The sequence below is a fragment of the Mirounga angustirostris genome, unplaced genomic scaffold, assembly GCF_029215605.1.
Source record: "Mirounga angustirostris isolate CCGP_5_RB_7025 unplaced genomic scaffold, mMirAng1.0.hap1 SCAF_4, whole genome shotgun sequence".
NCBI lineage: Eukaryota > Metazoa > Chordata > Mammalia > Carnivora > Phocidae > Mirounga > Mirounga angustirostris.
The window spans coordinates 118,601,823-118,623,823 of NW_026991712.1; the positions used below are offsets into that span (position 1 = coordinate 118,601,823).

The following is a 22,001-nucleotide window of genomic DNA, read 5'->3' on the forward strand; positions in this document are numbered from 1 at the left end:
CCCCATGGCCTCTTCTTTGGTTGAAATCAAATAAAACTATATAGCCTGTGTATATATTAAAATAAGCTCAGTGGGTGCCTGGGTGGCTCAGTTGGTTAAGCGACTGCCTTCGGCTCAGGTCATGATCCCAGAGTCCCGGGATCGAGTCCCACATGGGGCTCCCTGCTCGGCAGGGAGTCTGCTTCTCCCTCTAACCCTTCCCCCTCTTGCGCTCTCTCTCTCACTCTCTCTCTCTCTAATAAATAAATTAAAAAAAAATCTTTAAAAAAAAAAATAAGCTCAGAACTATGTCTTTCGTTCTTTACTTAAAGCCTTATGAGAGTTGTAACCATTTTTATTGAATAACACCCAAGGCAATAACTTGGAAACTGCTTTGATGAGAATACAATCGCATATGCAATAAATTCAATAGACCTCTCTTACAAAACTAATGTCAGGGGACAAGGATAATACCCACATTTTAATGCTAACTCTTACAGTGAACAAAGATCTCTTTGAGCACTAGCAGTGGGATTTGATCTGTAGTATAGTTAACCAAATGGCAAGAGGTGAAGAACTTTACAATAGGGGCTTCATATATAAAATGCAGCTTGATCTTTAGTCATAAGAAAGCAACCTATTCTGAAAAGATAAGGGGAAATAAAAATTAATCAAAGTAACTAAGCAGTTGCTTCATATAGACAGTTATACCAATCTCCTTTCCTCTACCTGGGGCTATTTTTCCTCTACAGTAAAACAAGCTTTTCTTGACTCTGGTTCACCCTTGCCCTTGCTTTGCTTTTAAAGAAATTATCTTGGAGAATAATTTTTATTATTTTGTCCATAACCAAAGCTTAAGGGTTTCCTAACTTCCTTCCAAAAATGAGTATTATAAAAGATTTTTTTGTCTGTTTACCATGTAAAAATCTGATCTGTATTATACAAAAACTCAAAGCATTTTTAATAGTTCTGATGTTAATTTGACTTTATTGGTATGTTTTTGTAAAGTGTAAAGGCCATGGATCTTATATCTAAGTAGGAAGGTACCCTGTACATTTGTTCATATTAATTTTGTCCCATTCTTTTTCTTGTCTGCTCTCTTTTTCCTGTTTAAAATACAGTGTGTTACAACTATAGTGAGGCAAATGATTCCTATCAAACCCACTGCTGTCAAAACTCCTTTCAATATAAGATTGTCTCTGTCAAGTATAAGAGCAGAATTTGGGGGAATAAACAGAGATGCTTGGGCAATGTTAGATACAGCAGACTTTAAGGAGTTCCTATCTATTGCTCGTATTGCCACATAAATTCTGTGGCTTTCTTGTGTCTCTCCATCAGGTTGGTGGTCAGGTCCATTTGTGAAAAGCCTTGGTGAGAATGTAAATACCTCCTTGGTGCCAGCTTGCTGAGGATTTAGCTTTGATGCATTCACTAAAATGGCATTGTTAAAGTCATCTTGAATATTCTGTAAACTTTTACTGATTCTTATTTCATAGCTGTTAGCTGAAATTAAAAAATATAAATGGAAAGGTTAAGTCCCTTGGGGAGGTTTTCTGGTTTATTAGAAATGACTAATGAGAATAGCAACAAAAAGTCAAAATACCTAGAAATAAACATAACCAAAAATTGCATATGAACAAAACTTTAAAACACTATATAAGAACTCATATTGAAACCTGGACAAGAGGAAAAACTTATTATGTTTTTTGAATAGGAAGATTCAGCATAATAAAGATGTTATTTTTCCCTAAGTTATTTTATAAATTTTACATAATTCTATTAAAAGTGCCTCTAGTTTCTATTTTAACAAGCTTATTGTAAAGCTAAATGGAAAATAAATAGTCAAGCTTGGCCATATAAAGACTAAAAAATAGCAATGTGGAAGGACTAAACCTATCAAATATAAAAACACTGTAATGCTTCTGTAACTAAAAATTGCAGTACTGGTGCATGAATAAACTAATACCTAAAAATAGGCCACAATACATCCAGGAATTTGGTATATGATAGAAGTAGAATTAAAATTAATGGGAGAAAATACAAATTTCTTGATAAATGATGTTGTGACAATTGGATAAAATGATGTAAAAAAATAAAACTGGATCCATATCACAAACATTTTTTTCAAGATAAACGCCACAATGATCAAAAAATTTGATGTAAAAAATTAAAATATTAAGTATTTAGTAGGAAACAATAGATAAATTCCAGTATAGCCTTGAAGTAGGAAGGGCCCTTCTAATTAAGACTCAAAATTCAGAAGCCATAAACAAAAAATTTAAGTACATAAAATGAAAAACTTCTACATGGAAAATAGCTTAAGTAAGACATAAGCATAAATGTTAAGTGACAAAAATATGCATTACTTAAGTCAAAGGTAAAAGTTTAGTTCTGAGTTCTGGTAATGGCTACATAGCTTAGACTAACTCTCTAGAAGATAACATGTATGAACTCGGAAGAAAGCAAAAAACAAAACAACAAAAAACCCACAAAGCTACTGAAGCACTGGATTCAGATAAAAATAGGCAGAAACCAGAGGCATTACAATCCTTAAAAGAAGGAAATCAGAGTAGGAATGATTCATGTTTGTACAGCTTTTCCTCTTACTTTTTTTAAAAGATTTTATTTATGTATTTGACAGAGAGAGACACAGTGAGAGAGGGAACACAAGCAAGGGGAGTGGGAGAGGGAGAAGCAGGCTTTCCACTGAGCAGGGAACCCGATGTGGGGCTCGATCCCAGGACCCTGGGATCATGACCTGAGCTGAAGGCAGACCCTTAATGACTGAGCCACGCAAGTACCCCTAGCTTTTCCTCTTAAAGCATTTCCCTCTCCTGTACAGATATGATAGCTGGAATGGAAAGCCAACTACCTTCTGGATCTGAAAAATCAGAAGACAGTATGGGATTGCCCGAGTAGCTAAAAGTTGAGGGAGCCAAAGAGGGACCAACCCCAAATCTATGCATTAACTTTTTTCAAACCATTGGAAGACTTCTAATTATTCATGTATGGGTGAAACATTAAGAGCTTAAGGGACAAACAGCAACTAGAAGGCTGAAAAACTGAGCAGAGTTTTATGCTAATGCTCACCAAGGGTATAGAGTTTGGAGTGTGAGTCTTGTCAAGTTAGAGGATCATGGTAAATATCTGAAGATAGCCACTAAAACACTGAAAGAGCCATGCTTTAAGAATAAAGATTGGGTTTCAGAATTAAGGGATATGCCCTGGATTAAGAGCAAAACTGAAATAGACGAACCCTAGGCAAAAGTAAAACCAAGCCTCCTCAAATTCAAGGTGAACCAAACTATGTATTAAAAAAATTTCAAAACTCTTGGGGTGCCTGGCTACCTCAGTCAGTTGAGCGTCTGCCTTTGGCCCAGGTCATGATCTCAGGGTCCTGGGATCAAGTCCCTCATAGGGCTATCTTCTCCCTCTGCCCCTTCCTCCACTCTTATGTGCTCTCTCTCTCTTTCTCTCTGAAGGGAAAAGAAAGAGGAAAGGAAAGGAAAGGAAAGGAAAGGAAAGGAAAGGAAAGGAAAGGAAAGGAAAGGAAAGGAAAGGAAAGGAAGGAAAGGAAGGAAGGAAGGAAGGAAAGAAAGAAAGGAAGGAAGGAAGGAAGGAAGGAAGGAAGGAAGGAAGGAAGGAAGGAAGAAAGAAAGAAAGAAAAGAAAAAGAAAAAGAAAGAAAAAAAGAAAGAAAAGGTTTCAAAACTCTTCAGAAGAATATAACAGATTCCAGAGTCTATAATTTACTACCACATGCCCAATATACAATAAAAAAATATCCCCAGACATGCAAAGAAGTAGAAAATGTAATATATAGTCAAGAAAAATATCAGGAAATAAAATGAGTCACAAAAGACTGAGATTTGAAATTAATAGCCAAGGACTTTAAAATAACCATGATGAGGAGTGCCTGAGTGGCACAGTTGATTAAGTGTCTGCCTTCAGCTCAGGTCATGATCCCAGGGTCCTGGGATTAAGCCCCACATCAGGCAGGGAGCCTGCTTCTCCCTTTCCCTCTGCCTATCGCTTCACCTGCTTGTGCTCTCTCTCTGTCTTTCTCTGTCAAATAAGTAAATAAAATCTTTAAAAAATAAAATAAAATAACCATGATGCAGATGTTAAAAGTCAACAGGACAAGTTGTATATAGTGAATGAAGAGATGGAAAATTTGAGGAGAGACATGGAAACTTAAAAAAAGAAGAAAATGAAAATTCTAGAATTGGAAAAAGAACAGAATGACAAAATTCACTTGAGAAGATTAATAGCAGATTGGACACAACAGAAGAAAAAAATCAATAAGCTTGAAGACAAGTCCATAAAAATCAAACTGTAGCACTCAGGACAAAAGAGAAAAATTGAACAGAATTTCAGTGATCTTTGTGATATACTGACATATCCATTTAGTGTATGCAGGTATAATATAATATATAATGTAATATGTAATATAATCATATCATATCATATCATATCATATCATATCATATCAATATTAGCCAGGAAGAAAAGAAGAAAAAGAATAGAATAGAAATTTTTGGAAGACATATTAGCTGGAAATATTCCAAATCTGGTCAAAAAGAATACAGATCCAGGAAACTCAGCAATCCCCAAACAGAATATGTATCAGGAAAACCACACTTAGGCACATCACATTTAATTTGTTGAACACCAAAGATAAAAACAATTTAAATCAGCCAAAGGGAAAGAAAGACACTTTATACTTAGGAGAATAATAGTAAGAATGATAGCGGACTTCTCATCAGAAAAAAAATTGGGGCCATAAGATAATGAAATAACATATTTAAAGTACTGAAAGAAAAATCTATTGCCCTGGAATTTTATATCTAGTGAAAATGTACTTTAAAACTTAAGGCGAAATGAACGCATCTTCACATAATTGAATCCTGAGAGAATTTCACCTGAAGACCTGAGCTACAAGGTAAATGATGATAGATAAAAATTCAGACCTACAGGAAGGAAGAAGACTAGAAATGGTGACTATATGGGTTACAAAAAAGTGTTATTTTTTTCTCTTTAAAATTTATCAAAAAGACAACTGATTGTTTAAAACAGAAGCCATAACAATGCATTGTGGGCTTTATAAAAATGTAGCAGTACAATATATGACAGCAGGGCGCCTGGGTGGCTCAGTTGGTTAAAGCAACTGCCTTCAGCTCAGGTCATGATCCTGGAGTCCCAGGATCAAGTCCTGCATCGGGCTCCCTGCTCAGCAGGGAGTCTGCTTCTCCCTCTGACCCTCCCCCTGCTTTTATGCTCTCTCTTGCAAATAAATAAAATCTTAAAAATATATATATATGATAGCAGGACCACAAAAGATGGCAGAGGGTACAAGGAATTATACTTTTGAAAGAGTCTCACATTATATGTGAAGTGGTATGACATTAATTCAAGGCAGACTATGATAATTTAAAAAACAACTGCATGTTATAGAACAGCTAAATTTGGAGAAGCTGAGGGCAGGAAGTTTATTATTTTGATTTTCCTTATATTGTTTTGATTTTTCAAAATTGGAGTAAGATACACATAACAAAATTTATCATCTTAACCATTTTTAATGTGTACAGTTCAGGGTATAGTTCAGTACTTTTTAAGTGTTACATTCACATTGCTGTACTGTTTTGATTTTCAATCATGTGAATGTATTACCAACTCAAAAATAAAATTATGAATAACAAATAATTATGCAAAAAATGGAAGCCACCTGTAGTACTAACCCACTCTAATAATATCATAATTCTTATCTAAAATGGCCAAAATTAGATTTAACAATGAATAGAGCAGCTTCAAAGGAGGATTTTATTCTGAGGAATGAAAACCATAGGGCATTCCAAGTTTTAATTAAAAAATGAAAATATTTTGATAACTATGTTTTTGAACAGTTTCCAAATCTATAATAATTTTTGATAGTGAGACTATTTCTATTCCTGAGTAGTAATTAGAATAAAGCACCCTTAGAGAAGGTTGTCAAAACAAAATAGGCTGTATATTCAAGTTTATCAATCAGCCAATTCCCCCTGAGTGAACCCACTTGGAGCTGAGTTGCTTCCTGCTGTGGTTCAAATATAGGAGGACAGATATGGGTGAGAAGCTAGGCTGACCATCCACTCTATACTCACAGTGGAACATATCCTCTGTCTCCCATTCTCTCTCTCAGATAAATAAATAAAATCTTTAAAAAAGAAAAAAAAAAAAAGGAACATATCCATTGTTCCCATGTCCGTTGTTCTCTCTGGAGAAAGCCCTCTCCATAGTGCTTTCCCAGAGTCTTCTAGATAATGAAACAAGTAATATTTCATAAGCCTCAGCATTGACAAAGATTTTCCACATCCACAGCTCTCTCTGGGTGAAATTAATCATCTCATTTTAAAATAAAAAGTAAGGACTCAGGAAGTTAAATGTGCTACCATGGTGAATAGTTAGGAAATAGTAGTGCTGGAAATGAACTCATTTCTTCCAACTCTAAATCCCATTACTTTCTACCATGAGCACCTAGAGCAACTGCAAAGACTCAAACTCAGCTCACACATTCATGGAGAAACACCTTCCATTTACAGTACTTGTTATGTTCCCTCTCTCCTTGTGAGAAAAAGAAATCAGGCTGGTTCTGCATCTTTGACCTCTTAGGTACATATCTCTAGGTTTGGTCTTTAACTCTTTTTTCACAGTATATTTTAGCAAATGAAAGTAACTCTATGGCCTTGGCAAGACACTTAAACTCTCAGGGTCATTCCCTTACATTTGAAACAAGGGGGTCAGACTAGCACATCTTTAAGATCCCTTCTGTCTCCAAAATGTTACAAATGCTGATATTTACTGAACACTTAGTATGGACCAGACACTGTTTTAATCCCTTTCTGTGCCTCACTGCATTCAATTCTCTTAACAACGCTCTGAGATAGCTACTCTTACCATCTGCTTTTGCAGATTAATAATCAGAAGTTGAGAGAAATTAAGTATGCCTCAGGTTACACAGGTAACAGGTGGTATGTCTGATTCCAAAGCCCAATCCTTTAACACTATGCCGTGCAGCCTCCCACTTGGCTACCCTCCCTCCTATTTCTTATTTCCCAATAACTGTGCTACTTTTCCAGTTACTGAGGCTTTCATCTTCATTAGCATCTTTACCAGTAGATTCCTAGTAGGGAAAGCACTGGGCTTGGACTGAGGACCAAGACAGGAAGTTGAATACTTGGTCCCATCTTCAGGGAGTTCTCTCAACTGTCAACAGTTGCTATTTCCTCTCTTCATTTGAAATACAATTCATCCCCTAAGAATTATTTTAGGTCTCTCCTACATTCACTGTTCTTCCAGCTTAGTAGTATAACTGAGGGTTAGAGGAGGGGGTCGTGAGAAGAACAGTTGCTATCACTGAATAGCTTCTTCAGAAGCAGCACATTTTCAACAACTTTTAAAGATAGTAAGTTGTCACAATAGTTGTATAAGAACATGATGAAACGATGTCAGAGGAAGAGTGTGAAAGTCAGGCTGTTCGGCTCATGGGGAAGGTAGTCAGTGCAGGGAAGGAGGTACAATATTGGTGCTTTTTGGAGTCTGGCCCCCCTCCAAAGGCTCTGCCCAGGCCCCTGGTGTAAGAACCTGGCTTCTCTGCTCCCACACACTGATCTCTACAGCCTTTTAATTTCTGTGGCTTCCAAACCATACAAATGGCATTGTGTTAAACTGTGGGTTTTGACCATTTTATGCCTTTTTTTCTCAGTATGCAATTATAAATTCTTGGAGTGCAAGGACCATCTTAAATTATGCTTATATAATGTTTAGTGCTGTGCTGGGCATTAATAGTAGCTTAGTAAATATATTTTCACTTTAATTTCTTTTTTTAAATATTTATTTATTTGTCAGAGAGACAGAGAGAGAGAGAGAGAACACAAGCAGGGGTAGTGGCAGGCAGAGGGATAAGTAGGCTCCCCGCTGAGCAAGGAGCCCAATGCAGGGCTCCATCCCAGGACCCTGGGATCATGACCTGAGCCAAAGGTGGATGCTTAACAGACTGAGCCACCCAAGTGTCCCTAATTTCTAAAAAAAAATACAAAGGAGATGCAGAACATGCTTGGTACTCAGTTTTAGCAATTATTTTACCCCAGACTTTTAATGAAAACCCAAGGAAGTAACCCATTTCCGTAATGCCTAGCCTGTATACATAATGGTGATCTGATAATATTTTGTTTATTCCACATAATTGGTCATCTTTTCTAGGATATTGTGTATAGTAAAGAGCTGCTATCTGGATAAATACTGATATGCTTGTCCATATATGAGATATTCACTTATTGCTAACAAGGTTCTTAAGAATAGTCACATTTTTAATAATTGTAAAGCCAGAGACATGCCCCCATTATTTTTAACTCTGGCCATAGAGGTGAGGACAACGCCTTTCTAGACAATAATTTGTGGGGAAAAAATAGGGACTGAAAGCACATGTTTATGGATTAAACAGGTGCCTATTTGCTAGTTGGGCTAGTCATGACTAATTGGTCAATTTTGCCATTGCTGAGTCATCAAATCAGTTATGAGAATAATTTCAGCAACTTAATACACATCCAGGCATCCCCCCCACTTATCTTTTGTGTTTTATGGTTTTGATATTATAACAAGCCAGATCTGCTTCAAGCATCCTGCTCATCAGTGAAGTTGCATGAAGATCTTTCTATTCCCTTGATTAAGGCCGACTGTGATACCAATTCTTTTCTTTTCTTTTCTTTTCTTTATTTATTTGAGAGAGAGAGAATGAGAGACAGAGAGCACGAGAGGGAAGAGGGTCAGAGGGAGAAGCAGACCCCCCACTGAGCAGGGAGCCCAATGTGGGACTCGATCGTGGGACTCCAGGATCACGACCTGAGCCGAAGGCAGTCGCTTAACCAACTGAGCCACCCAGGCGCCCTGTGATACCAATTCTAAAGTCCCATATGGTTGTATCTCTTCTTTTCAAGCCATTAATAACCACTAACACTGCACACTTTCTTTCTACTCTTATACTTCAGCAGTGTAGTTGAAATAACTAGGGCTCTTCAGAGGAACAGTTTCCAGTAGTAATGGGAGCCTGAGCTGGCATATGTCTCTTTCAGCACACTGGGGGCTTCTGAGGCACTGAGGAAGGAGTGAGAACACGGTTCCCTCTTACCTTTAAATACAGATGGGAGCGTTTGTGGCTCCTTACTCTAAATGTTAGAGAAGGCAGTAGCTACACAAACCAGCAGCCCAGTAAACTTGGAATACTTTCTCTTCCCCCTCTGATTTTATATATGTCACTTCATTTCCTCTTTACGATACCTTATGAAATAAATATTTGTAGCCCTATTTTCCATATAAGGAAACGGAGGCCAATGGAAGCTAAGCAACTGGCCAAAGGTCAAACAGCTGGCTTTAAAGCCAGAGTGGGAACAATTTTTTCCTGACATGTAAGTTACAGTTTTTTCCTTTATACAAAGGACATATCCATCCCAGAGTTTCAATCATTGCACATCTCCAATCTTTAAATTAGGAGAATCCTTAATTCAGAGTGTGAAGTATTTCACTTCCTTCTCCTCTGACAAGAAGGGGTAGATTTTGATAAAAGAACTAGAAGACAAAGCGACAATACTGATGTTCCTCAGCAGCACAAAATTATTTGTAATTGAGATGCTTTCTGGTGAATGTAGTAAATGGATGATAGAGAATTATAAGCCAGATAAAGATGACCCAAGTTGGAAGCAAGACTGGCAAAGGCCCAAGGTGGTCACTGTTATTGACTGATATTGACAAAATAAGCTTTCAGTAGAGAAGGTTGGTTTCTACAGGCATCTCAATCAGAGGCAACAGGAAATAAGTTATTTAATGTATAACCAATGATAACCATGTTCTGGTGATGGCAAAGCTGTTAGAAAAGTTATTCTCTGAGGAAAGTTATTTTGTTGAGTTGCTACAGGGATCCAGAAATGGTGCTGGAAGCCTGAACCTGGTGTAGGCCTTAGAAAAGGGAATGTTAAGAAAGAACTTCATCAGCGTCCACCCACACAAGGATAAGGAAGCCCACATAATGAAACTGGGTCTAGTCTCCCTAACAAAAGTGATGGCCACAAGTGGGGGTGGAAAATGCACCAAGTTTTGCATGACTTACGGGAATTATTCCCCTAACCCTGACTTGTAAATCTTTGAATTCACTATCCACTATCTAATCTTCAGAAAACTAAATACCTCCAGTATTTGGAGGCCCATGCTCTGTAATGCAAAACCCTTCTGTAGACTAAACTACTCTTGCATATGGTATTTATGTTTCCAATCAAGATTTCTAGATGATCAGTGTCAGTTCGTTTACCAGGGCCTTCTCAATTCTGGGGAGCTGATGAGCTCCCATTCCTACCTCTAGCATATAAGGCCCCATCAACAACTCAAAGCTTTTCATAACAATCCTCTGCAGCTTTGTCAGCTTGAAGCCCCCAAAGCTATTTTTACCCAGCTAACCCCTGACATAGTTATTGGAAATGCCACCTTGTAGAAATACAGGTAGTGAAGCAAGAAACCTACCATGGCCTTGATCATAGTCTTCTCCAGGTGCTGTCCAAGATAAAGTCACCTCCTCTTCCACTTCGACAGCGTGCAGGTCAGTAATTTTGCATGGTGGAAACACGTCAGGATGGGGGCCAGCTGGAACTCCTAGCACGGAAAAGGAGCCTCCTGAACTTACTCGGCTAAAGCCCCACTTTGGCTCCTCCTCACTCCTGCCCGCGGATTTTCTTGGGGCATTCATCTGAATGTTGCCTGTGACCAAGAAAAGAACGGCCAAAACCACAAATGACAATCTCCTGAGTAGCTTGTTTTTGAGAGATTCTGAGGAGACATTTTAAAACCTTTTTTTCTTTACTACATCCTTAGAATAACTGAGTTTGTTTATTCCACAATTCATTCATTCATTCATTCATTCATTCATCCATCCATCCTTTCACTAAATAAATATTTTGAAGGCAGTAATCACAGACAAAAGAGTATTCCTTTTGGGATTTATAGTCATACCAATAAAACTATCAGTCATGATAAACATAAGAAGGAAAAAGGGCAGGGTGATGTGAAGAAAAATAACACAGATACATAATTTGTAGCGGTATCAAGGAAGTAATATTTAAAGGCATCCTAAAGGGTGAGTAAGAGTCAGCCAGGCAGAGTGGAGGTAATAATATCTCAGGCAGAGGGAACAGATTGTATAAACTCTTGAGTTCCTAAAGAGCCCTGCAAATTAGAAAAATTTAATTAAAGCAAGGACGAGAATAGTTGGAGATAAGACCAGAGAGAGAAGCTCCTAGAGAGCCTTGCAGGCCACTCTAATGATTTTAGAGTTTCATCTTATGAGCTGTGGGGAAGCAGAGCAGTGACATGATCACATTTACTTTCTAACAGGTCACTGTGGCTGCTCTCGTTAAAGAATGGGTTCTAGCACAGCAAGCAGTGGGCCATTAAGACAGCCACTGCAACAGTCCAGACAGGGGGACATGGCAGGGTGGGCTGGGTGACAACAGTGGGGAGGAGGGCAGAAGTAGGCAGTTTGAGATGTGATTTGGAGATAAAATCAGTAAAAGCTGGTGATAGGTTTGAGTATGGAATGGTGAAGGAAAGTTGGTAGAAAAAAAAAAGAAAAGAAAAAGAAACAGCTCCCAGGTTTCTAAAATGAGCAACTTGGGAAGAGAAGCAGGCTAAAGGGAAAAAGACTGAAAATGTAAGTTACAAGGTTTGTGATTCCTTTATAACATTTAATTGAAGATGACAAGGAGCCAGTTAGACATAAAAACCAAAAGAGAGGTTTTTATCTAGATTTAATATTTTTGAACTTATCAATTGGGAAGTTATAGGCATATAGATATTATTAAAGTCATATGGGTTAATGAGGTTACCTAATAACAATTTCAATTGTAATGATAAATAGCATTTATTGAGTGCCTGGCTCACTACTTGCCAGGTACTTATTTAAGTATCTTACAGGTATCAGCTACTTAATTTTCCTAGCAATGCTATAAGGAAGGTACAGTTATTACCCCCCCTTTTTCAAGATGATGCAACTGAAGCAAACAGAAACTAAGTAACTTGCCCAAAGTCATACAGCTAGCAGTACATGGAGGAGCGAGGTTCCGAACCCAGGTAGAGTGGCTCCAGATGGTAGGGTAAGAAGGTTAGGCCTGAGCTCTGAGAATTGCCAACACTTAGAGGCTTGATAGAAAAGGAGGAGCTGGAAAAGGAGCCTGACCAAAAAAAAAAAAAAAAAAATTCCAGAACATAAGAGGTAATTGTAGAAGCCAGGAGATGACAAAGGCGAAATCAATCAGCTGTTTCAGACACTGCTGAGGACTGACATATATTCTTTGGATTTAACAGCAGAGTGGTCACTGGTGACTAGGCCCAGAGCCATTCCAGTTTTGGGGAGTTTGGGTGGAAGTCAGATTGTGGCAAACAGAGTCATAAATTGGAGGTGTCAAAGTGCAGGCAGCAGGTTTAGACTAATGTCAAGGAAGTCGATGACAGGGAGGTGGACAGTATCTGAAGGGAGACCAACAATAGAATTTTTTTTAAATATGGGATGATAAATCATGCTTGAATGCTGCTCAGAGGTGTCGGTAGAGTGGGACCATGCAAGAGTGAGATCTCAAGTCCTCTGGATGGGATCCAGAGCAGATCCCGTAGAGACACTGGCCTTTGGAGAGGAGAAGGATGCAGACACTGCTGTGTCTGGGGATTTGGTGGCATGAAAATAGAGCAGCTCCCATTATTTAATGAAGTGTGTGCTCAAGGTGGTCTTCTAAAAGTGAGCTGATAAAGTGAATGTTATGTGTAGTAGACATGCCTAGGGAAACCTAGCTTTTTCTTTCTATGCTGCTAAGAGCCTCTACAAAATACACAGATGAAAGGACAGTTGAATATTACTTTTCTAATCTCACTGTATACCAGATGCTGATAATGTGTATCCTTTAAACTCAGGATTTTAGAAAGATACTAGACAAGACAGTAACCTTTGAGTTCCTCAGTAGGAATCAAGTCTTATTCTACCTGTTATCTATCCCAAGTTCCTAGGACTAAGCCCGTCACCTAGTAAGCCTTCAAAAATGTTTGAGGTATAAATGAAAGAAGGAATATTTATTTATAACTATTATAGCTAGATGCAAAATCATATCTATGCAATAAAATCATGTTACCTTGCAATTTGATTTACACTGGTTTTGAAGTAACCCAAAGTAAATACATAGGAGAGTAAATTATGTTTTAGGAAAAACTAAAATTATCAGGAGATGCAAATTCAGTGGAACAGCTTGATTATTTTCTATTTAAAAGTACATAAAGACCAAAAATATAGAATCATGTTATGAAATAGTTATGATTAATTATAGCTGCTAAAATTCATGAAAAGTATTCATAAAGATTCTACAGTTTGGGAAATAATGTTTAGAAATCTTTTTGAGATTGTTTAAAATGATTATAGCATATTTTTGTTTGTCTGTTACACTTTAACCACTGCTTCCCTTTGGGAACTATAATAATGGTGTTAAGAAAAGATGTATATCTTCTATTTATTTGGTGCTTTTCTCTTGAAGGAAGACAGGACATCTTCAGGAATCACTCAGTTGTCTGTAACATCCAAACTCATATTTATTCAGGAACTCATTTTTTGTGTGGATTGTTTGGGCTGTTTGCTTCCTTCTTTCAACTGCTAACTACTTTTGCCTCTTTTTCTTGCCTAAACCTCTATAGAGGAAATACAGGAGCTATAAATGAGAAAAAAATCAACAAATCTCTTTAACTGTTAGTAATTCTGATGAAACAGCCACAAGAAAGAGTTCAAAATAATGACTAAAATGAACAAATATCTATGGAATATCTGTGGGAATTATCTATTGCCTTCTTGATTGCCTACCTTGAACCACTGAGGATTGAAGAGATAGCACAAATTATACATTGACTTAAGCATAAAGGGTTTTGAAATTCCATCTCTCTCTTACTCTTCTCTCTCTCTCTCTCACACACACACAGACCAGCGATATATACGTTAAATGCTGTTACATAACAGTGCTCATGATTCTTACCGTTCGCTATGTAACCTGGTACATACATAGCACGACTCCCTGGAATAGAGTAGGCTAGGCCGCTTATGCTGGGGGAGTGACTGACATGCACTTTCAAGCTATATCTGCCATTTACAGCAAAGGAGAAAAAATACCTCGAGTAAATTCCATCATTTTTTATAATATCAGCACCTGCATATATAAAAAGAAAGCTCAATGTCACCACTTGTCATCACAGTTGATTACTAATATTTAATTAAATCATTAAATAATAAGCTTTATTCCCTTCTTTCTTCCCATTTTAGCAAATCCAAATGGATTTGGATTGGAATTGATGTCTAAATTTATAGACATTTGGATATAGATGTCTAAATTTTTAGACATATTTATGACCATGATGGTCATAGCTACTTTTAATATTAAAATCCAATGGCTCCTTAACTTCTCCCTGTGATTCCTTAACCTCTGAAAAATTATTTTCTGAAGGTGAATGAGTTGTGCTTCAGTGCTCATAAAGCATATAATAACCACCTTTAGAGCTCTTCTTCTTATCACTGAAAATAATACTAATTTTTCATGGAAATCAAGCATATTCTTTTTGTTTATGGTTACAGACTCTTTTGAGATAAAAGCTATTCTGTTCCAGGAAATAAATATAGATGCACATATACACATTTCATACAATTTCAAGGGATTTATAAACATCCTGCAGCCCTGATGAAAAAAAAAATCTGGTAGTTGATAAAGTAGTGTGAAATTATTTAATTTCCTCATTAGGAGGTAACATGGAACTATTGTTCTAGATTCTGAGGGGTTTGCTGAATGGGGTTTGACAGGCTTTGGTTCGATCCACTGAGCTTTGCTTCAGGAGGCATTTGGAAAGCTTGGCCAGAGCTAGACTTCTTTCCTTGAAGAGCAGTTCAATTCCAAACCAAGTCCAGCTGAATGGTGGGGAGGCCCAGACTCCAGGGTAGCAGTGGGAGGTATAGCTTAGCCCAAGTGCAGAACACTTTCACTCTTCAAGTGCAGGTGGCCACCCTGGGCAAATGGCTTGTCCTTTCCTCGAGTTAGTTCACACCACATACTCAGCCTTGGACCTTAGCACTGTATCACCACTAAAGTGCTCTCAAATCCCTACTGCAGAGGCAGGACTGCTCCTTAATAGGAGAAAAGTAGGAGTATATTGAATTAAAATAAAAAGTGCTGAGCAACTTATTATGATAGTAGGTCTAGAAATTTTTTATCTATTGGAAAGAAATAAAATGTTGGTATTTAGAGGTTTACTGATTAATCAGGTCTATCTATTTGTTAAGAAATGATAAAGGAAAAACTCTCTGTGCCACAGTTACTACCCCTACCTCTTTTAATCCCTGAGTTAGAAAGAAATGGGAAAGAACACTAGCTTGGGGGTCGTGGGACTTGGTTTTAAGGTCTGGATCCACCACTCAGTAGCTGTGAAACAATCTCTCTGAGCTTCAGTTTTCTCATCTATAAAATGGGGAAAACTTATCTCACAGGGCTGTTGTGTTGATTATCTCAGAATGTTCATGAGAAAGCACATTTTAAATTATAAAGGACTTCATAAGTGTACATTTTATTATTGTTCATGAATATGGCAGCAGATAAATACTGCTTCCATTATAAGAATAAGTGTTAGCCATTTACATGTGTGTTAAGTATTGGGGAAAAAAACAAGCCCTAAATTTACACTTTGACACTTAAGCAATACTTTCCATTGTTTCTTTCATTAGAGTATAATTTTTTTTTTGAGAGAAAGAGAGAGAGAATGTGAGCAGGGGGAGGGGCAGAGGGAGAGAGAGAATCTTAAGCAGGCTCCATGCCCAGTGCAGAGCCCAACGCTGGGCTCAATCTCATGACCCTGAGATCACGACCTGAGCCACAATCAAGAGTCTGACGCTTAGCCGACTGAGCCACCAGGCTCCCCTAGAGTATAAATTTAGACATCAAATAAATAAAATGGTTCCAGGGAATAAATATAAAAGCTGTTGAGCTGACTCAGGTGATCTCTCCTAAGAGAACAGGATCTATTCTCCAGGCCAGCCCACAGGCTGAAGCAAAGGGGAAGCATTCTGGAAAGTGCATTTTTGGACTATATACAGAAACTAAAAGGTGTAGCCATGGATAAGCAATCAGAGCATGAGACGTTCATTTGGATCCATTCCAACAGACAAAATGAGAGGACTTCTCTGGTGTCCCTCTGAGGTAGATTTGGACTAAAATCCTTTGAAGGAACTTTTGTTTCATAAATGTCATACAAGATTGCCATGGCAAGATGCTAACGGGTTGCCAAACCTAAGACTCTTGAAAAATAATTATCTTGGAAACACCTGAGTGCAGGAGTATAGTTTTATTAGTAGATCAAACACTTGTGGCTGCTCACATAGATTTTGAGGCCTATTGTCCTTCTGAGAATGTAGTTTAGGGAAAGAACAGAACAGAAAAGATAAAACAACAAAGGAGTTTGTTTTTAAGACAAAAAGTTAGTCAGAAAGAGTCTAGGAGCTGCTATTTCCTGGCCTGATGCTGTGCTGTCTGTGAGGTATGATGTAGAATGTGTAGAATGAGCGCTTGAAGTAGGGTTTGGTTTTCTTTTACTTTGTTTTCCCCGTGGTGGAAAAATCTCTGTCATGATTCCACTAGGCTTGCTGGCCTGGTCATCTTGTGAGCAAATCATACATGTAAATGCACTGGCTCTTCCCTCTTATCAACCCTAGTACTTGGCTAAAGAATAGTCTGGGGTTATCTCCCAGTTCACAAGTTCAGTTTCTAATTCTGTCTTCACTATTGGGCCTGAGGAGACCACCGCTGCATCTTACTTCTTGGGTTTTCATTTGCTATTTTAATTGTCCAATCTTCTTATTTCAGTGAATAATACAGCTGGTGAATCTTAGAGGAATATGGGCATGTCACAAGGACATAAAAGCCTGTTCTGTGTGACCTCAGTGAGTTGCTAATGTCACTGGCCAAATAAAGACCTAGGTGTCAAGCTACTTCCTCCCACCCTTTTGTTCACCCCACAGCCACACTGAGGAACCTCAAGGAGACTCTTCCCAAGTTCACATTCTCTTTCCTTGTGCAGATGTGACCTGTAGCTACTCAGTATGTCAGTGACTCTCTTGAGGACTTGGGAATCTCAAAAGATTTGAGGAGAAAAATAATTGAATTGAAGGACTTTTACAGGTAAGCTTAAGATTGATAGTGCAGCATCATAACACAACAACAGCTCTCGAGAGCATGAAAAATGACATGACATTCCTTGTTACCTGCTCCATTGTCAAAAAGGTCCAGTGCAACAGGATCGGCAGCCTCTGGCTCAATTGTAGCAGTAACAGTGGCATTAAGAATGGGATAAATCCCTTTTCTCACATTTGCATAAATCATCACAGGCTGGGGAAAACGGGTGCTATCTCTTTCCACAAAGGCTTCCACAGTAGCAGGGGGCATGGCTGAGCTGGAGGCACGAGAGGTCACTGTCACTTTCAGGGCTTGAAGAGAATGGTGGGTATTGTTCAGTGTGTAGGTCCAGAGCCCAGGCTGCAAAACAAAGCCTTTTTGTTTTGTCAAATGTGAAGAAAAAAAATCAACCCTTAATTTTAAAGCATAAGTCTGAGCTCCTAGGGGCTTTAATCCTTGTTTTGTTGATGCTGCATTTTCTGAAGTAACTACAGAAGAATGTCAGGGAAAGTAATATTGGTTTAACAATTCATTATTTACATGGCTTTCACAGCACAACCCACTTTTATTGTTAGGTAACTTCTTAGGGAATTATACCATGAACTTATTTGTGGGGAGGACATATTTTAATTCACATTTTTGGAAGATAATGATAAGTGTCCAGCTTCAAAGTATTTTGCAAATGTTAACTTGAGCCCCTTCACCCAAAAGACATTTCAATGTTTTTATTCCTTTTCTACAGTTGAGAAAATTATAGCAAATTAAGTGGACAATTATGATTTATGTGAATAACTGGATTAAAAAGAAGTAGTATCCTTCCTTCCCTTCATGTCCCTCAACCCCCACCCTGAATATCCAGAAATCTCAAACCACTTAACCCACATACACTATTAGAGACCAAGAAAAGGAACACTGTTTTTTAATAAGTCAGGATTCTACAATGCCTGTGTTGAGTAATTTGTAGAAATATTGCTAAATGCCATTCTCTTTTGCCTGTCTAGGCTGCCTGGGGGAAACCTGCAAAAGAATGTCAGAAAGAAAAAAGCTTAAACTATAAATAACAGAAGTTTTCTTTGGATAAGATTATATATAAATATCCCTTTCTTCCCCATTCTTGCTGTTGCTTCTTTTTTTTTTTTTTTTTTTTTTTGAGAGAGAGAGCATACACAAGCTGGGGGAGGGGCAGAGGGGGACAGAGAGAGAATCTCAAGTAGGCTCCATGCCCAGCACAGAGCCCAACTCGGGGCTCAGTCTCGCAACTGCGAGATCATGACCTGAACCTAAACCAAGAGTTGGTGGCTTAACTGAGTGAGCCACCCAGGCACTCCACTGTTGCTTCTTATTAAACCCTAGAAGTAACAGGAGGAACACAGTACAGCTCGAGGGGAAAGAGAAAGCAGCAAGGGGTTAAGTTGTGACTCAACGTGGAAAATTAAGATGCCACCACACCCTAGTCAGCCTTCTTCTTTGGGATTCATGAGCTTGGCCATTTTCCTATGAAGTCATAATTCAAGTATCAAGATCATCTATTTATTCTCTTTTTTTTTGGAATCATAACATTAGTAACAAACAGTACAAATCGCCATATCAAAACCTTCTCTTTGGGTGTAATGTGTGTTTTGCTGTAGGACACCTCGTGCAGACTAACAGGTCAGGCAAAGGCAGCAAAAAGTAGGTAAAATGTTCTTGGCTCTTGTGCAAAGAACATGATGTGAAAAGAACATGATGAATTGAGAGAAAAGTAAGGAGGAGCAGAGCAGAGAATGTTTGGGAAGAGGGTTAAGAAATAAGCTTGGGCAAAAGTTAGAACATAAACTGCCTGATATGTAACATAACCACATAGATTTTATCCTGAGACCACCAATTAGTTTTGAATAGGAGATAGGCTTGATCAGATTCATGCTTCAGAAGACTCACTGGGGTAGAGGTGAAACAGAGGCAGGGAAATCCTAGGAGAGGCTGCAACAGGGATCTGGGAGTGGGGAGGGCCGAAGGTGCTGGGGAAGGACTGCACTCAGGCAGTGCATGGGTGGACCTCATCAATTCACCACCCTGCTGAGAACCACTAGCAATTTCCTTTCCCTTTAGGATTCAAGCTCTTCTTGCCTTTACGGGCATACAGAGCCCTTGCTGACATGGTTCCTCTTTGTGTCTAACCTCATCACTTCCTCTCTTTCCTTCCCCTAAATCTCCGCCTTATATACTGCTGTGTAGTTCATCCATGTTGACCTACTTGTAGTTCTATGAAGAACTATATTCTGTTTTTTTCTGAGCGTTTCTATGTGCTATTTCCTCTGCCCAGAATGTCATTGACACCTCTGGTCTCTTTATCCTCCATATTTCCATTTTGATGTTTTTACTTCCAGGAAGCAGTCACCTTCCCTGGAAGCCTGTGCATCATTCCTGTATGCTCTGAGTAACCTGTTCTTATTCCTACCATGGTATTTTATTGTAAAGCACCCAGAACAAGACCCAGCACATAGAAGATACTCAAAACCATATGTATTGCATATATTCATATTATAAATTCTAGGTAGAGTTTTTTTTTTTTTTTACTAAGCATATAGATAACTATGTGTGAATTTTGTAAAGAAGGAAGTAAGCAAAAATAAATTATTTGTACTGCATACATACTAATTTCCACTGTTGAAGAGAGAAGACTTTGGTATCCATTATTTAAAGTTTTGAACATAACTTAGTTGTTTCTCTTACATTTTTAACATTCACAAAATGCCTTCGTATGAATTTAAAGTAAAATTTTGATCAGAATAGGATTTCTTTATACAGTGCATTTAATTATGTGATTCGATTGAAAGTTATGTACTTGACTTGTAAATGTTGTCATTATGAACAAGCTCACAACACCTACCTTAGCAGTTCCTGGAACACAGAGGCGAGCAGTCTGCAAAGCTGGATTGGTGGTAAAATTATTTGCATAGTATTTTCTTCCATTAGGATCAAATAATGCAATCTCAGGGGGACCACTGGTCTGCCATGTGACTAGAAAGGTAGTGTCATTGCCCACACTGTTATCCAGGGTCACAGTGTTTTTCAGTTGATGGTGAGGTTTAACATTTTCACCTGCACTTTCAAGCTATTCAAGAAAATACACATATATGTGAAAGTTTCTAGTGTAGGCATAAACATTCCATCTTTTTCTTTACTTCTGGACAAACAAAAATAAATGGGCAAAAATAAAAATAATTTAGTTCTGACATGTACTATATTTAGATAAATAACTTTTCATACAAATACCTCTCCAAAGCAAAATATTGTGTATTATAGGAGTACAGAAGATATAAAATAGTCTATTATGGTTAATACAAGTGTCACTTCATTATTTTTTACAGAGAGATTTTAGCTGTTCTCATACTAATTCTCATCTAAATCAATAGTAGCCTCGGATCAGCAATTATAATAACAAGCTTTTAAAAAAATTTTGTTTGTGAATGTGCTTAAGCGGTTTAATTTATATGTTATCTCTCCAGATACTTTTATGGGCATGGAGCCTAGTGCGAGACTTGAACTTACGACCCTGAGATCGAGACCTGAGCTGAGATCAAGAGTCAACTCTTAAATGACTGAGCCACCCAGGCACCCCTACTTTTATATATTTTAATAAGAAATAAAACACTGAGTTTCAGGGGGCTTGGGTACATTAAAATAATTATTTAGCCATTCACAATAAGCCACGTGCACGTGTGTGTGTGTGTGTGTGCATATAATACATACAGAGTGCAAACAGATGACGGCACTGTGCTAAATGCTTTACATATATTATCTCACTTAATCCTTATGAAAACCCTCTGAAGTGAGTACTGTTGTTATCCACATTCACAGTTGAGAAGACTGCGGCTTAGAGAAATCATTTGTCTAGTTGTCACATGGCAAGGAGCTGAAACTGGGATAGAGCCCAGGCAGGCTGACATCAGAGCCCCTACATTTAATCACTATGTAGTCACTACAGACACAAGTCAATAAATAACTTCAAAAATTTTATTTATTAAATAAACACACTGTGTAACGCTCTATAATATTGCTCAAACTTGGGAAGCATATAAAATTTTTGGTAGATGACAGCAAAAACACTGTGGATTATTTGTTCAAGTCCATTTTACAAGTGTTTGTGGTCTGCTGACTACTGGGGCACATTCTGTGCTGGGCTTGCACTGTTGAAGGGGATTTAGATGTAGTTTCTGCCCACAGTCTAGTGGGGCTAATGACATACAACTGGGGAGAGGTGGCCAAGTTTGGGAACATGAGGCTAATTTGAGTCATATGAATAATATTTTGTTAAATTTTTAAAAAAACTTTTTTGAACTTTTGTTTTTATTTCACATTATTAAAGAAGAAATCACATGGTAGATAATTTGGAAGAGCCCAGTGTAATCTAATTTATAATATATGTTCTCATTTATGGTTCACCTTTTTTCACTTCTAATGATGGAATTGTGGTATTGCCTTACTGTGTACATATATTACATATATATAATCTTCATGTTAAATATTTCCTAAGAGTAATTTAACTGCCTTCATTGTTCATATCAAATCATTAACTTGGCAGGTTCACTTACCATCTGTAAGGAAACATCAGATAAAATTTTGTCCAAACCCTCAGTTATGTTCAAAATATCTTTAAAGTACTTAGAAAAAATTTGGCCTTTTGAAAATGGCTTAATCGATCAGAGGAAGCCTTTGTGAGCAAAGTCAAGTAAATTGCAGTAGTCAACGAGATATTTAAAATTTTTTAGAATTTAATGAAATAGTT

The 22,001-nt window shown here is 37.8% G+C and overlaps 1 protein-coding gene and 1 long non-coding RNA gene across 2 annotated transcripts in view; one reads left to right on the forward strand and one right to left on the reverse strand.

The window, feature by feature from the left end:
- Positions 1-302: 302 nt before the first annotated feature.
- CLCA2 (chloride channel accessory 2) overlaps positions 303-22,001 on the reverse strand; it is a 39,820-nt gene continuing 18,121 nt past the window's right edge. Inside the window, exons 10-14 of the mRNA XM_045897285.3 lie at positions 20,103-20,327; positions 17,323-17,593; positions 14,060-14,230; positions 10,524-10,757; positions 303-1,482 (exon numbers count right to left, since the gene is read on the reverse strand). Coding sequence (XP_045753241.1) covers positions 1,040-1,482; positions 10,524-10,757; positions 14,060-14,230; positions 17,323-17,593; positions 20,103-20,327 — 1,344 coding nt within the window. The 3' untranslated portion in view covers positions 303-1,039. The remainder of the gene's footprint in view (positions 1,483-10,523; positions 10,758-14,059; positions 14,231-17,322; positions 17,594-20,102; positions 20,328-22,001) is intronic.
- Positions 15,858-22,001, forward strand: part of LOC135364155 (uncharacterized) — a 37,542-nt gene continuing 31,398 nt past the window's right edge. Inside the window, exon 1 of the long non-coding RNA XR_010410865.1 lies at positions 15,858-17,239. This is a non-coding gene — a long non-coding RNA (uncharacterized LOC135364155). The remainder of the gene's footprint in view (positions 17,240-22,001) is intronic.